The 17654-nt window shown below is 39.4% G+C and overlaps 1 protein-coding gene across 1 annotated transcript; it reads left to right on the top strand.

Annotated features, from left to right (window-relative positions):
• Positions 1–1739: 1739 nt before the first annotated feature.
• Positions 1740–17397, top strand: LOC108879191 (pleckstrin homology-like domain family B member 2; the record flags this gene model as incomplete). Its single annotated transcript, XM_018670386.2, is given in 17 exon segments — positions 1740–2117; positions 3376–3537; positions 3743–3880; positions 5501–5629; positions 6820–6975; positions 7280–7390; positions 7537–7611; positions 8362–8514; positions 8668–8868; positions 9253–9396; positions 9623–9722; positions 10819–10969; positions 12635–12725; positions 12879–13025; positions 13567–13786; positions 14995–15080; positions 15230–17397. Coding segments are annotated over 17 exon segments (2583 nt in total), but the record flags the coding sequence as incomplete, so codon positions are not given.
• Positions 17398–17654: the final 257 nt, after the last annotated feature.

Raw genomic sequence — 17654 nt, 5'->3', positions numbered from 1 at the left:
AGCTCAGGAAAGCATCTCTCAATGTCTTAATTTTGTCTGCCCTCTTGTGGTAGTATAGGGATAATGCAGAGAAACACAAATAGTATTTGTTGAGGATATTGCATTCATCTGCCATATCTATAAGTGGCCATTCAACCAGTACAAATAATGGTAGTGTAAGTCATTTGAAATTTACAGAACTAAGACAACAGACCTATAGTTGCTACTAATAGGGAGCAGCAACAAGTAAACATGAGGAATAAAGGAAAAGTGTGAGAAGAAGAGACTAAGAGACAGTGAGATAAACTCAAGGTATAAGGACTAAATCCATTACCATTAGAAAAGACTCAGTAGCTCTTATTTCCTTATCCTGCTGTATTTACTTCTGAAAACACAGCAGGACAGAAAAAAACAAAAAATATTTAATTGTCTTTTTTGTCCACTATGTGTTTGGCCAAAACATCAACCCTTGTATTTCCCAACTTGCTCCCTTTCCTCACACTCTGTCCTTCCCTTCATCTTCTTCCTTTTTTTTTTTTTTTTTTTTTTTACCACTCACTGTCCTTGTCTTCTGTCTCCCTCTTTATCTGCCTCTTTCTAGTTGACAGCTGATTACTATAAGGGCTCCACAGAGGCTTGTGGCTATTAGAATAGAACAAGGTGTCAAACTGACACTAGCTTGTTTTGTCTCAGCTCTTGGATCACATTACACACTTTAAATGGACTGTGTATGTTTGTTTGTGTACATGAACACATACATATGAATGATGGATTACATTATTGAGCACATTACATTGTGATGAATTATTAACGTTGATTTGACTAAATTACTATTTTTTATGTCTAATTTCTAAAATAATGGGTTAAACAATAAATCATATACTGTATTTGTGGGGCTATAAGTATGATATCTCTTTCCTGGATTCTGAGTAGGCAGATGACTGTCTGGAGACTTTCACAGTCCAAACTTCACCTGGTTCAGATTCCTTCCTATAGTACAATTCCCTGGAAAGTGTCTTGTTTCCTTAGTGGCAGTACACACAGACACATTCCTATGTTTGGAGTCATGGCTTGTTCTTGTGTACACTTCCAATCATAGTTGACAGCTGTCCACCTTCTCATTAGCTCACTCGTTCTCTCTTCTCACTCTCTCACTCACATACACACACCTCTGTCCCACATGCTACTTTATAACCTTCCTCTTTCCCTTTCTAATATTACTTACACAGGCTTCCTGTGTGGCTTACATACTTCTCCCCCCAGAGACTATTTTGACTCTCTGCAGCCTCCATAGCTCCCCATTTAGTTGTGTTTGGGCAGGCAAAACTGTGGAAAAGGCAACTCTTGCTCCAGGAATTCCCACTGTGAGGAAATATTCTTTAGAGTATACAAATGCTATATCAGACTAGTGTATGGATTTTACATGCAAGAAACAAAAATGCTGAGTATATTTTGGACTGAACAAGGATACGAGAGGGACTAATTTCTGCAATGCTTCCTCAGGTAACCTGAGCACTGGAAATTAGATTTTATGATGGAAGTAAATAATGCTTTAGCTGAGTTGTTGTGACCCTCTCTAGTATGGAACGTGACAGAATGTTAAATTTCATTTTCACCATTTTAAAAAACATATATGCATGTATGTGAAGACATGAAAACTGGGTTGGTAACAAAAATGACCACAAAACTTAAATTGAGGCTTTCTCACGCATTTGCTACTATATCTCATGCATGTGTTTGTTTGTGTGTGTTTATCTCAGGAGCGGCAACGGTTAGAGACCATATTGTCTCTGTGTTCTGAGCTGGGCCAGGCTGAGAGGGATGGCGGTGACACGGCTACAAGTCCCACTTCAGCTGTGGCAGATCTCCAAAAGATCAACCAGGAGCTTGAGAAGCTCCAAGTGAACGATGATGATGACGACACGCCATCTGTCTTTTCAGACTTTTCAGCTGTTTTTGAAACAACAGGGAATGGACACATGACCTCTCCTGGATCGGAGAATGGTTACTATGATGATGATCTACAGTCACGACAGAGGCGCAGAAGCGGTCACCGAGACAACAGGGCAGAATCCCCCACCATCAGTCTGCGAAGCTTCGCCCCCTCACCTTCTCCACGTACACAGAGGACCAATGAGGTATGAAAATAGGACATCTATTTGGATGCTAATTAGAATGCAGATGTCTACTTTGTGTGAACACACTTGTACACGTGGAGTACTCACATAATCACAAGTACTCACATAATCACAGATAGGTTTGTTATTGTTGAGTTACTTTGCTGCTTTTAAACATACAGACATGTTTAAAAAATAGCGTTCCATTTATTTAATGAGAATGTAAAGTGTAGAGTGCCGAACAGTCAGTTCATCACCTACCATCAACAAAATCCCTTTGACCAGTGTCGTCTAACCTCATGACCCTCTGCCTGAACATGGCTGAACATGGGTTGGATGCTGCTCAGCATTGGTGAACAGGCATTTCTTTTAGGGATAGGTTATAATTAGATGTCACTGGTGATAAGTGGGGGACTAAATTACTCATTAAAACAAGAAAGAGACCGCACAAGTTAGTGAATATAACTGAAACTTTTGTTGTTGTTGTTGTTGTTATTTTTGTATTTATATATATTCTATGTCATTCTGTAGTTAAGCAGTAATGTATCTGGAACCATAGTTGCAGTCTTGAGTCTCTGAACACTGATGACAAGAGATTATTCTCTAATCAAATTCATAATAAATGTACATCCAGCATCACAAGCATCTCCTGTATGAAAGAAGTACAAGACTACGAGTGTAGCTCCTTTGATTTAAGTCAGCTACTTTAAAGATTAAACAGGATTAATTGTGGGGAGTGTTTATGCACCCTGTTCTTTCTGGAAAACACGAGAGTCACAAGGATCACTCCTCTTAATACATGGAAAGTCTCAACATACATATCCTTCACCTACACAGATGTGAGATATTTACAGCCTATTTATTAGATTAGAGAAGAGCAAGTGTTACCATTTAGAACTGACAGCTGATGTCTGTGTGTGTGTGTGTGTGTGGTGGTGGGGGGTGTTTGTGTGCTAGTGTCCATCCATATTTGTTTGCTATAAAACCACAAAAATTTTCATTGCCCAAAGGAAGCTCTGCTTCACCACAACAAAAACAGTTTTCAGCACTGCAAAACATTTCAATTTTTTTTTTTTTACAGACATGTCTAATAGGAAACAAGTGGCGAAAGCAGACTTTCATTAACTATGATTTAATTATGAATACTGTTGGTGCATTCATTTCACTTCATGTCACCACATTATTGAATTTGTGATGCCAGTGGTTATTATCACAGCTAATTACCATGAGTCCCCAATATTGGTTCTGATTAAGTTTCAAATACATATAACGTCACCAGGCTTTAGATGATGCAGCTCGTCGCCGCAGACCGGATGTGAGGCCTTCGGAGGAGGAAGTGAGGCATGTGGAGGAGGAGAGGATCCAGGTGCTAAACAACATGGAGGAGCTGGAGAAAAAGATCAAAGAGCTGGACAACCAAATGGAGGAATCTGCACGAGAGGTAGAGAGAGGACAGAAGGATCATTCATTTTCTAGATTTCTATTTGTTTTCAATTCAGTGACAGCTCACATTACTAAGTGGTGTCATTAGAGGTTAAAGTAAGGATAAACCAGGACTTTGAATCAGCTCTGTTTGTAAAAAAGAATTTATAAATGAGAATCAGAATCAATCCAAATGGCTAACGTATTGGTATGTGTAATCCAAGGTGGAGGTTGAACGGGCTCTGGTGGAGGCTGAGCAGGAGTCGGAGTTAGCTGCTCTCCAGCATGAAAAAGATGCTCTGGAAGCGCTTCACAACAAGATGGCTGAGCTAGAGACAAAGTCCCAACAGGAAAAAGAAAAGGTATTTGACAGGCTACGCTTCATTGTAAAACAGTGAGAGTGAGTGGAATACTTCTCAGAGATTCATAATGACTGACAGAGACCAAGAGCCTGTTGACACACTGAAGGGTCAAAAGATAAGAGGACACTTGAAATACAGATAGTCTTTATCCACAGACTAATCCATTTGATGATGCATCTTCTCTTTCTTGAATTTCTTTTCTGACACGCTGGTAAGTGATATTAGTATTTGCCAACAGGGAGAAACACACTGTTACTAATGAAAAAAAAGTGTTTTAAAATCCTTTTTGCCATATCATCATGTACACTAAACTTGGCTTTTAGCCAGCAGCATGTATTTCCCTGCCCAATGTGTGTGTGTTTGTGATATTGAAAATACACAAGCCAGTCAGAGACTCTCATATATTTAGGGGTCATGTGTCTAACTGATAGGTGTTAATCCTTCTCATGCTGTCTCAGGTCCAAATATATATCTGCTAATACTACCCAGGGTATAGCGGTCACCAAGTGATCCCATCTTACACACACTGATGTCGGGGAAATGCACATGTGTGTATGTCTGTCTGCATTTACTGTGGTTTCAGAAAGTATTCAGACCCCTTAACTTTTTGCACAATTTTTTTGTGTTGTAGATTTAATTGTAAACCAATTTACAATTAAATCTACAGCACAATAAAGTGTGAAAAAAGTGAAGGGGTTTGAATACTTTATAAAGCCATTACTTTTAAAAATTTACATTGAAATGAATATCTCAGGTTAAATATAGATCAGTCTTTTTTATCATGGAAGTAAATGAACATAACCGTGACAAAATTCATTTCTAAACAATTTACATCAGATTTAAGGGTTTAAATAATTATGTAAATGAGATATTTCAGTGTTTGATTTTAAATTGCAGAAATTTATAAAAACATGTTTGACTTGGGATCTGAATACCAAATACGGTCTGAAGCTACTGTATGTCCGTGTATGTTTGTGTGCCTAAGCTTTGTTCTATACACATCATTTTCCTCCCTTTTCATTTACCCTACAGTCAATAGTGTCCATAGTAAAACTCCGTCGTGACAGAGGGAAAGAGAGACAATATGTGTTTTCTTAAGAGTTCAAAACCTCTGTTGAGGAATAGGTGAAGTTGAGTGCTTGTACAGATTTTGGGCGCCTGTGTATGTATGTATGTATAGTATTTACAGAGAAGACCATTAATGTGTTAACCCCCTGCCATTTCTTATATCCCTCCTCTCCTTTCTCACCCCTCAGTCATTTCCATTCAAACAAACAAAGAAAAAAAGGCAGAAGACAGAGCTCATGTCACTATTCATGCCATCATCCTGCCTTCATGTTTTACACAATTCATCTTCACTTCTTTATCCCCTTGGTAGATTTTTATTTTCTCCAGCTTTCCCTCCCTCCCCTCCCTCTAGGCTCATGTTGCTTACTTGGTCACCGTAGTAATTAACTGTGGCTCCCTAGTCCAACTAACGCTGCCATCCTCTCTCTGTCCTGTGTGTGTGCACGTGTCTTGGTATTTATATGTACACATGAACAAAATGTGTACATGGTATACATGTCCTTGTGTGGGCATCTGTGTGCGTTGGTGTGTATGTTCATGTGTGTATGTCAGGCGTGTGAGTTGCTGCAGGCAGAAAGGGGCAGAGTAGAGAGGTTGGCTCAGATTGTGTGTGAGCAGCGCTCCCAGCTGGACAGCTGCCCTGAGGCCACCAAGGAGCCCCTGCAGGAGCAGCTAGCCAGGGTCAGTAAACACTCACACCTCACGCACACATGCACAGGAAGATATGTACTTGAGTGTGTAAACCCAGCGAGCGTACAAGCAAGAATACTCAACATAACTGGGAAATGCAGCAGATGTGCATGCATACACTGATAGCAAAAAACCAGAACAAAAGCAGATATGTGCACATATGTATAATGACAACCAAACACACAATATAGATGAACAGGTGTTCACATGAACAGACTCACACATGAATAGAAAGAGACGCGATGCTCGCATACTTGAACTTGCATGTGAACATGCACACATTTTCTTTTTTAAGCTAACTTGCTCTTCACCCCAGATCCAGCTTTGATCTTTGCCTGGTTCATGCTCTCTTTTCTCACTGTCTAACTCTTAAGTTTTTCACATCTACACATCTCTTTATTTCAGAGGGGTTAAGCCTGTAAGAGTATAAAGTATGGCAAGGCATAGGCTTTTGCAAAAAGAAACTGACATTTGGACACAGGGTCTGAGGTTTCACCCCTTTTTGACATGTAATGGTTTAGATTATTCAAAGAGACAGCACTTTGAAATTATGCATATTTTGGGGAAATGCTTACACTATGTAACATGTTGCATACACTGTTACATAGACACTGGTTATGCACCGGTGTAGTAGTCTGCATGACTGTTGTGACAAAACATCAGGGATCTGTGAGTCTGGTGTCAGTGTATGAAGGGATGAGAAGGTGCTTGTTGATGCATGATTGCTTGTTTATTTCGAGCAGTTGGAAAACTTTATTTATTGTAAAATATATATAAACACCATTTATGGCTGAACAAATAATTAAAATATTCTCAAAATCATTTCAAAAGTAATGATTTTCATATGATTCATACATCATCATTTTTATCCTTTTTCTTCTGTGAAATTAAATTAAAAATCCCCTTTAAAACTGTGATTCATCACAATTGCACAAATCCAAATAATCACAGTGTGATATTTCTGTACATCATTCAGCCCTAAAAGCGATTCATATATCACAAAATTATCATCATTACTACCTTTTAAGCATTTTTTTTAAGAAGAAAAAAATAAATGTGAGGTGTGTTTATGAACACTTGTATGCACACTGTATTATATAGGTATATGTGGCTATGTTAGTAATGTATAGATTTACTCCTTTGCGCTGTGCATTATTTTTTTGTGTGTGTGTCCCCATCAGGACTGTGAGGTGCTCGAGGCAGAGACAAAGCGTTTCGAGGACCTGGAGTTTCAGCAGCTGGAGAGAGAGAGCAGGCAGGACGAGGAGAAGGAGACCCATACACAGCAGCTCCTGCGAGAGATTGCAGATTACCAGCGCAGCACAGTCACGCGCAAGGTAACAAGAGGCACTGGTTTGTGGTGAAACAATCCATATCTGCATTACTACTGAAGTTGAATCATTTATATAGCTTTATATAGCTGGAAACAAATTTGTTTTATCTCAGAGAAATGGGATGGGGGCCTCAATTTAAACCAAATAAAGTGGACTATATTTTGTGTGGATGCTGATTCTTTTAAGGCCATATCAACTACATCTTGCCAAGTAAAATGTTTATACATATTTGCAAATCAGAAATTCTATGGTTAATTTTCAAAGAGAAGCTAAAAGTATGTAATAAGCTTGTTTCCTTTTCCTTCAGGAGCGACTGTTAACTCTGAAGAAGCAGACAGCACAGATTACCCAGCAGGCTCAGCGCGAGAAGGAGAGCTTCTTGAGTGAGAGGAGCAACCTTGAATCAATGCTGCAAAGGGTAGGAGGATATCCATCTTTGCATGCATATGCATGTCGCCTTCTTTACTTCTGTATGTGAAAGATCATAAAAACCCATGAATGAAAGGTTGTTTTTGTTTTTAACAATGTTTTTAATTTCCTTTGCTCCTTTTTTCTGTCTGTTAGGAGAGAGAAAACCTTGCCACACTGGAAGGAAAACACGCCGCCCTCACTGGTGGCCGGGGCTTCACACTAAGAGAGGTAGGTTTAACTGACAGCTGTCACACAAGAAAATGGCAACTATCCTCCTGTATGAACTTCTTACGACTCCTACAGTGGACAGGACCTTCCATTATTTTTAATGGCTGGGGTTTCCTTCTCTGCTTTCTAGGATACAGCCTCTCTGGCTGATGTGTGTCAGTCTTTTAGCGATCATTGCTGTGACACCACCTCTGCCACAGCTTTTTCTCCTTCAATCAACTTGCGAAACCTCTCATCCCTCCTTTCCTCTATTTTTCTCAAGAATGCTGAGGTACTTTTGTCCTCTTTTACTAATTTATCCCTGTCTGTTCCTTGTTAAGAGGTTGTCCAGTCTGTTTAAACCTGTCTTAAATCCTCTCTTCCTAGCCTTTGTTCCTCCTCTCCTTCTGGTTGCTTTTTTGTCCCCTTTTGGTTTCTTGTTGTGACTGCCAGTACCTGCAATGCAGGAAGAGAAAAAAGTTACACATTTTAGGAAGCAGACTTACTTCATTAATTCTATGCACACCTTGAACTCACATATATTAATACTTAGATAGACTTAGATAATACTTAGATTGTCTTGTGCACACCACTTAATCATTGTTAACAGTACTGTGTCTAAGTAACTTGTTGCTTTGAAACTGCTAAATTTGCTGCCAAAGCCTGCATAAATCTAACGACTAATTTTCCATAACATCTTAATATGGCTGACTCGCATCATGCTATGCCTCACCCCTTCTCTCTCCCCCATTTCTCCACAATACTTTCCAGGGCTATGTCACAGTCAGTGAAATCAATGAGCTTTACTCGCAGCTTAGAGGGGACCCTAAACCCGCCCCTGCCCCTGCTCTGGCCAATGCCTCTCCTGAGTCCGAGGCAAACCCCTCCCCCGACGACGACACCCCCAAACCACCGGATGACGAGGTGTGTTAGAGGGCTTGCATGTATAGTCTAGCACACAGACGCAGATGATGATGAGACGTGTGTATGTGTGAATACCGGTGTTATATTTCCTAATTTCCCTTCCTCTTTTGCGCTATTTCAGTTTTATGACATGTTCCTTTCTTCTTTCCAAAGCTCTATTATTCCTCCTCTCCTGCCGACTGTCACTCCTCTTCCTCCTCTTCTTCCTCTTCCCATCTAAATCCCCGCCCCCTCCCCAAAACACCCTCTGTGCATTGGCCAGAGAACATGGTGTCATATCGAGACCCCTCTCCCCTCCCTGACTCTCCCCCGCCTCCCCTTCCTGTCAAAAAACACCATCACCGACACAGGCAGGTAATGTGAATTGTAAATATGAATTAATGTGAATTATTCCTCGTGAATAAATTTGTATTTATTCACATGCTTAATCAATCTAAATGAATAGGCATATTATTTGATATGGCTTTAGGAATTTTGCTTTAAGAATTTTGTTTGCCTCAGTGGTTCTTAATACTACCACCAGATGGCACCAAATTTAGAAATTTTGCAACCCACTCATAGGGACTTTAAGTCATTACATTTGAAGAAAGTGGGACAGTAATAAATCACCCAAAATGGAACTGGATCATGGAGATTAATTTTAATTTTAATTAGTTAATTTTGATTGAGTGAATGTTAAAGATGAATAATCAATAATGAATAAACTGTGTTCTGGTGTGTGCGTGTGTGTTTGATCAGCATTTCCGTTTTCTGGAGGAGAGGAGGAGGTCGGAGAAAGAAGGTGGATCTCATCTAAGTGACACATTACCCAGGAAGAAAGCCACACCCACCACGACCCGCCACTTCATGTGTGCAACACTGGGACGCAGTTTCCCTACAAAGGTACACACACACAGACTTAGATACATAATTGACACAAATCAGTAGAAATAATTTCTTGCCATACTTTTTGGTCTATGTGAGGCTAGTTTTCTCAAATCCGACACATAATTGGATCTTTTTATCATATATTATATGAATTTACACTAAGTAGTAACATTAAAATTATATGTAACATTTATATACTACATGTATAGTAGTGTGTTTGACTCTTCTTGGTTCCTCATAGTCCCATCAGCCCCTGGTACAGAGCACAAGTTGTGGCAGCATTCTACCAAGAATTCTCTCGTTATCCAGCAAGGAAACAGAATCTCGACGCTTGCAAAAAGGTGCATGCACATACACACACACACACCACAATACTTGTACAACACCCATTAGCTCACACATTCACAAACGCATTTACTTGGTGCATGTTGGTAGATGAGCAAACTCATCTCTTGGTTGTACATGAAAATATGCCTTATATGGTAATATCATCCCTGTTAGAGATTTTGTGTGTGGGTGTGCACCTCATTGTGTTTTGCATGATAAACAAATGTGTTATCTGTTGGTGAAGATAGTGGAGGAATGCAAGTGGAGGAGGGCTGCTCCATAAAGTGATGTAGAGTATTGTGTTTGTGTGTGTGATTATTCACTGGATTCCTACATAAGCCAAAAATTATAGTCCAACAGAGACACTTAGAAGTTAATATAAGTCATCTTCCTACCACAAATGTCAACCAGCCATTTCCCATCATAAAAAAAAAATCAGCTGTTCACTTGTGTATTTACTTATTTGTTGATTAGCAACAAGCATCAACCACTTTTACTCTTCTATTGACAACAGTTTAATCATCTGACTTCTACAAAACAGAGTATTGTGTGCTTTGTCTTGTAATCATGCTACTGTTTTTTCCTGATACTGGCACATATATGTGGTCCCTCAGTCCCTTTGGTCGCTTGATCTGGCTCATCAGATGGGTGGGTCTACTGCATGGGGCAGATGGTATCAGGATTTTTTTGAGTGTTTCTTCCTGTACCCAGAGGCTGAGTTAGTCTCTTTTCAAAGTATCTACACTGTAATGTTATCACCATTCTTGCTTCTAGTTCTGAGGATGTCTCCTTTTCTTTCCAGACATCTTTAGACTGTTGAAATTACAGTAGTAGTTTCGCACATACTTGTTAGCGCTACTATTTGGACACAGGAGTTGTTACAACCTTTAAGGTGTGGATATATTTTTCACTGAATGGATAAGAGTGTGCTTCACAGTGGCGGGGCATTGTGATCCAAAATTAAAGGTGTCTGGGCAAACTGTTGCCTCAGAGGACGTGACACAAACAGGTACAACACAGATGTGCATACTTAAATAAGAAGAGTAACTAACGTTAGTTGCTGCTAAAGTTGTTGTTCGTCTCTCTGTGTGTTTGTATTTGTGTTTCCAGGTCAGGCTGGCTCTCGAGCAGCTTCTCAGACCAACGTCTACCTCGATGCCTTTGGATACCGTGACAACCAGGCCTTTGACACAATGAGTGTGGATAGTGCCGACTCCATTGAAACCAGCATCTCTGCTTGCTCTCCTGATAACGTCTCCAGGTACGTGTGCTCATACATGTATTGCTGTGTGGAAGTAACAGAGACATAAAAAAAGTAGCACATCCAACGACTGTATATCTGATTTAAATGTAAAATGAATATGTCTAAGTCAAGTATATGCTGCTAGACATAACTCTGACCAGAGACAGACAGAAAATTGAAAACACAAAAATGTCCCTTTGTGTACATAATATGAAACACTGACTCTGGAAAGGGGATGGGCGGCAACAGAGAACAGGAAAGAGTAGAAAGTGAGTTAATGTAAAAAGTGTGCGGAGAAGTTTCCCGCCTTTCATGGTCCCTTCTAGGATTTGTGTGTTATGAGTTAAGGGGAACTCTTGATTAGTGTTCTTGGGGTCAGGTTACGGAAGACAGAAAACATGGAGCTGTGTGTGTGTGTGTATGTGTGTGTGTGTTTGAGTTTGAGAGAGAGAGAGAGAGAGTGTGTGTGTTCACAGTCAAGCCCCTCAGGTTCAGATGAACTGTGCAAACCAGTAAGAGTGTATGGAGGTACATTTGGGGGTCCAGCCCCCCATCTGGACTAAAACCATGTGTGCTTGCTTTCCTTCTCTCCTTTTTTACAGTGGTTTCATCTGTCTTTTGTCTCCCCTTCTCTTTTTTTCTGAATGGTATGGTCTTGTTTCTGCAGATAGATTTTGCACAGACCCAAACCATTTGCAGATTGATCTCTGCATTTTAAGTTTTCCTGGAACAGGCTGCCTCTGAGGTCCTCTCTGTGACTCCATTTGGATTGTGTTGTACTGGCTTAGATTGGATTGGAGGACGTGTGCTGGAACTTGGATCAATGCTGGACTAAAAAGTAGTTTTATGATAGAACTGGATTTTTTTTTGTCATTTTGTCCATAATGCATCCCACTTTCCGGAGTTACAAATGTTGGAGCAAGATAATTAAAATACATCAAGTAATTGAATAAATAGATTTGAACTGGGCCAGTCTACAATGACTATGAGTGCGGTTCCCTCTCATCGACGGAGGTAAGACAGTTGGACGGCATGCTGATGTTCACCTCTAAGTAGTTTTTCTATAATGAAAGTGAATAATAATGAACATGTTCACTATCTGATAAAGTGTCTTAACAAACAACAGACCTAAGGTAATATTCACATCCAGAATCAAACAGGAAACTGCTGAAAGATAAAGTAATAGAGAGCAGGGAGACACTGTCTTTTCTCCGCTTGCTCAAGTCTTTTCTTCATCTTTTCACGATCTCCCTCCAAATCTTTTTTCCCTCCTTTCTGTTACTTCAGATTAGGTCTGAGTAGAATGCAAAAAAATCATATTACACCATCAGTGACAAAGTCACATTGACAGATATTGCAACTGTGACAAGAGTCATGATGTTGCTGGGGATTTTTGAATTTCACTTTCAGAGAGAGAGAGAGAGAGAGAGAGAGAGAAAAAACACGCTAATACCTTCCCTGTGATGTCAGTCAAGAATTCATGTCATGTGTAGACCACCTGCAGTCTGGGAGACCTGAAGCTAGTGCAGGCACACTGGTCTAAACTGAGGACAGAATGTGATACAGCAGAGAATCAGAGTGTTTGTTTTTCCGTGACTGTCCGCCAAGTTGTTGATTGTACAGAAAAGTTGTTTCCCCCTTTTTTCTTTTCTGATGTGTGTTGTCTGTGTTTGTGTGTTGCAGTGCCAGCACATCAAATGTGGCCAAACTTGAAGAGATGGAGCGTCTGCTGCGAGAGGCTCAGGCAGAGAAGAGCCGCCTTCTCGAACACAAGGTTAAAATCATAAATTCAGTGATTCCATCCTTTTACAGTTCAGTAATGGTAGAGATAGACCAAATATGTAAAAGCATATTAGCAGGAACACTATTTAACTGGTAAAATTCATCAGAAATTCCTAAATTGGCATACAATGTAATTATTCTTAAGGAGCGAGAGATGGAAATGCGAAAGCAGGCACTGGAGGAGGAGAGGAAAAGAAGGGAGGAACTGGAGAAAAGGCTACAGGAGGAGACGAGCAGGCGCCAAAAACTCATTGACCGTGAGGTGAAACTGCGAGAGAAACAAAGGGCACAGGTAAGAGAGACAAACAGGACGGGAGCATAAAGTTATGACTGGAAAGTATCAGCATTGTTTGTCCATCTGTGATTATTCTTTGGTACAACATGTGTTTTAATCACCTATAACACACATCTCAACTTGTATGACCCTTATTTCAACCAGTGAAATGTTAACTGTCTCAGTAGCAAGAAATGTGTCATGCTGTACTTTTACTCAAATTTGCAACTTGTTGTTACCTTTTTAGGGAGATGACGTTTGCTGTTTTGATAAAACATTTCATCTTGTTTCTGTAATTTGTATATTCCTTGTACACTTCCCTCTTTCTGTACGGTTTCAATCATGACCATGCTGGTGGTTCGTAGTATCAGCCTTGTCCATCATCTTTTGCCAGGGCCAACAACTGTTGGCAGTAGAAGAAAGAATCTTAGAACCATATTGTATGCATCTGCATTACATGTATGAATTATATAGACTCAAAAGAAATTCCAAATACATCATCATCATTACTGGAACCAATTCTCTCCTTTTTAATGACCCATATTACTCTTCCATCCAGTCCCGGCCATTAACGCGGTATCTGCCAGTGAGAAAGGACGACTTTGACTTGCGGGCTCACATTGAGTCAGCGGGCCACAGCGTAGACACGTGCTTCCACTTGTCCATCTCTGAAAAGACCTGTCGAGGCTACTTGGTCAAGATGGGAGGCAAAATCAAAACCTGGAAGAAACGCTGGTTTGTCTTTGACCGCAACCGACGCACACTCTCCTACTATGCAGGTAAGACAGAAGGTGCACGCACACTTGCAGCCACACATAGACACAATTATACTGCTACAGATACATAGACCACAGTGTATGTGTACAGAACATCCATGTACATAGAGGCATATACATGATTAAATGGATCAAACTGCCATTTTTTAGTGAAAACATGTTTATAGAAATGTCTGCAAATTTATTAAAAATCTGAAACTGAAATCTCTCATTTACAAATATATTCATACCTTTAATTTAGTACTTTGTAGAGGCCCCTTTGACAGCAATTACAGCCTTGAGTGTTATTCAGAGTGTCTCTGCAAGCTTTGCACACCTGGCATGTCATACCATTCATCCGGGCACATCCTCTCAAGCTCCATTAGATTGGAATTGAAGCATCCGTGCCATCTGCCAACTGCCATCTTTAGGTCTCTCCACAGATCTTCTATGGAGTTTAAGTTTAGGTTCTTGGCTGGGCCAATTGAGGACAGTCTGAGACTTGTCCCATAATACTCCAGTGTTGTCTTGGCTGTCTGCTATAGGTTGTTGTTGTGCTGAAAGGTGAAACATTGCCTCAGTCTCAGGTCACTTGTGCTCTGGAGCAGGCATTCTTTAAGGACCTTTTTTTTATCTCAGCAGAGGACTTTGTTAGTCTGACTGTCGGGTTGTTGGTCATCTCCCTGACCTAGGGCCTTTTTGCCCACAGTGAGCACACCTGGTGGTTACCAACTTCTTCCATTTCACAACTATTAAGGCCACTGTGCTCCTGGGAACATTCAAAGCCTTAGACCTTTGCCCTTTTCTATGCCTCACCACAGTTTTATTGCAGAGGTCTACAGAGAGTTCCTTTGACTTCATGGCTTGGTTTTTGCTCTGAAACTGACATGCAGTGTGAACTGTGGGACTTTATATACACAAGTGTGTGTGTGTGTGTGGTGTGCAAACCACACAATGTCCAATTAATTCAGTTTAGCACAGGTGGACTACAGGCAAGTTCTAGACACATCTCAAGGAAAATTCAAGCAGAGTGCCATCTTGCCAGTGTAAAAGGTCTAGGAAAAACTTTTATAAATAAGAGATTTCAGTTTTTGATTTTGCCTGTAGATTGATGGGGAAAGTTTTATTCATTTAAAATTAAGCCTACAACACAATAAAGTGAAGGAGTCTAATATTTACATTACATTACATATATTTATCCATTTCATTTTTATTTGTTATATCTACTGCAGACAAGCATGAAGTCAAGCTGAAAGGAGTCATCTACTTTCAAGCTATTGAAGAAGTGTATTACGATCACTTGAAGAATGCACATAAGGTATGTGTTTGCATCCTTTGTATACCCTGTATGTTGTCAAGCCTTAAAGTATGATTTATCTGACCAGTGCATTTTGTTTCATCCTACTATACTTATGTCCTCTCCCTTCCCTTCTTTTTTCGTCCTTGTCTCCTCTTTCTCTCCTTCAGAGTCCCAACCCCTCCCTGACCTTCAGTGTTAAGACTCATGATAGGGTCTACTACATGGTTGCTCCCTCTCCAGAGGCCATGAGGATCTGGATGGATGTAATCGTCACAGGCGCTGAGGGATACACCCAGTTCATGGTGTAGTGAAGGGGTTACGGCTGTAGGAAATGCCAACATGTCATGGCTCTTTGTGCTTTTAAAGATTAAGTTTTCCATTTCTTTTTTTTTTTTCCTTAAATCCTTGGACGTAGTGTCTGGATGGATGTTGTTGGCATCTCTGCTGAAGAATGAACGTTCAAAAAAATTTTCAACATTTTATCTGCATCATTTGGAAGATGGGCAGGGTTTACAGTTGTATGTGGAGTATTCATGTGAAACTGTGTGCAGATATAAAATAATAATTGTAACATTTTAGGCAGTCAGGTTCGGTCCAAAAGAAGTAATGAAGTTCAGGAGATCTGCAGTGGTGCTATGATGCACGACAGTGCCTTGCAGTGGGCTCAGGTATATCTCAAGGATTTGCTCAAGTGTGACTAATGTTAAAAAATGTTGACCTGACTTTATGATTATATGAGCCATAACCCATTTTCTTCAAAGAAGAGCAGACTATGACTTATTGGCTCTTTTTTTAGCCAGCTAGTTTGAGTTCTGTATTATGTCCTTATCAACATCTCGTTATTAACATCAATCAGAGTTACATAACAGTGATTCAATATCTGTGTTTAGAAATGCTCATTGTCAAACAAACCTTAAATAACTTTAATCAGTCATGGAAGAACTTGTGGTAAATTTTGCGATGGGGTTTAATCAATGTTAGATCATCGTGTGTCGTAATCATTTTTATTCCATTTCATGTGTACAGAATAAGTAATGCATATTAATTTAGTAAAGGTAGTTGAGAAAATGTATTTTAAATTTAAACTTTTTTTCATCTTGATTTAATTTCATGCATCATCACTGTGGCATTCTCAGATCTTAACTGTTTGCATGGAAGTGCATGCATATGATTGTGTGAATTTTTTACACATATGTGCTGAAGAGGTGCCTGTTTTATGTGCATACTTTATGTACATACATTTACTTTGAGCTTCTTATGAAGCCCCAAGGTGCTATTCTTACTTGGTGAATGACACTAATAATCCCAGCCACATCAAATTTAAATTGGGGTATAATTATACACTTTTATGATTAACACTAATTTTTTAAATAGTTTATTGTGTCACCCCAGACTCAGAATTGAAACTTAAATAACTGTTAAATTATCATTAGCGTCAGGTGACTTTTTATTTTTCAGTATAAGGAGTTGAATAAGCAAGAGGAATAATGAATTTTAATAAGGCGCAGAGTTGTGATATTTGTACATTTTGTTTCTAAGCTGTAGTTCATTTAGTTATTACAGTTAATGATGCATTATCGACTAAAGACTCCCATATGTGCCTTTTCATTATCATATTTTGTGTGACAATATTTTGACATGCCTGTTATTTTATTATATTTTTAAGAGCTACATGTATCTATATACTAAATGCTAATTTGTCTGTGGTAAGAAAATATGCAAATGTGGAAACGTGGTCCTGAATGGTTTTATCTCGTAGGATTAAGCTGTCTTTTAAGATGACAAGCAGACTCTATGGTACACACGCCCAATTAATAGGCATTTAGTAATAAAAACAGTCTGATTATTGTGCAGCTTTGGTCCACTAGCTTTCATTGTATTGCTTTTACTACCATCAATTTAATATATTGATTAAACTGACTATTCCACATTGATCACTAAAGCTGCTTTGATATTATATATCATACTCCATACTACAACTGCAAAAAATCAGTGATGAGTGCATCATTTTGCCTCATGGCAATGCTATCTGTTTTGTTTTACTGACCAAAGTACATGTTCATGTGGTGTGATATATATGTGGTTTCTTTGCTTTGACTTCTCTTTGTTAAGTACAATAAGATCAAAATGATGTTTTTACATGACTTACTGAGCACATGGGTATTTTCCACCAACTAAAGGAGCTGTTACGATGGAGGTTCTCATGAGCTTACATTTTACTTTTTTTAAAAATATTTTTTAAAATGGTGATCTTACTATATTTATGTCAAGACCAGTGCATGTATCTTTTGTATTTCCATATGAATAATAAAAAATATATATGTTTTTCTTTTCATTTTGTCCATGTTACAAGAAGTCAGTTTCTATAAGTGCACGCTGCCTCCCTATGTCCCAAAATGAAGTATAATGTCACCTCTGCTGGGATGAAACTATGGCTTTTACAACACTGTATCAGATACAAATCTCAGGTGGTACCATGTGAGGTGGCTGTTACATCTTAACTAATGGGTCAAATGTGTAACCATCTCTTCAACACCAGATGACAGTCATCTTTATACATTAACCAACAAATAACAAGCTACTGCTGCCGCT

This window comes from Lates calcarifer, unplaced genomic scaffold (genome assembly GCF_001640805.2).
Source record: "Lates calcarifer isolate ASB-BC8 unplaced genomic scaffold, TLL_Latcal_v3 _unitig_602_quiver_1632, whole genome shotgun sequence".
Taxonomy (NCBI): domain Eukaryota; kingdom Metazoa; phylum Chordata; class Actinopteri; family Centropomidae; genus Lates; species Lates calcarifer.
Note: the sequence above shows the minus strand (reverse complement) of the source record. Positions and strands in the feature narration are given on the sequence as shown.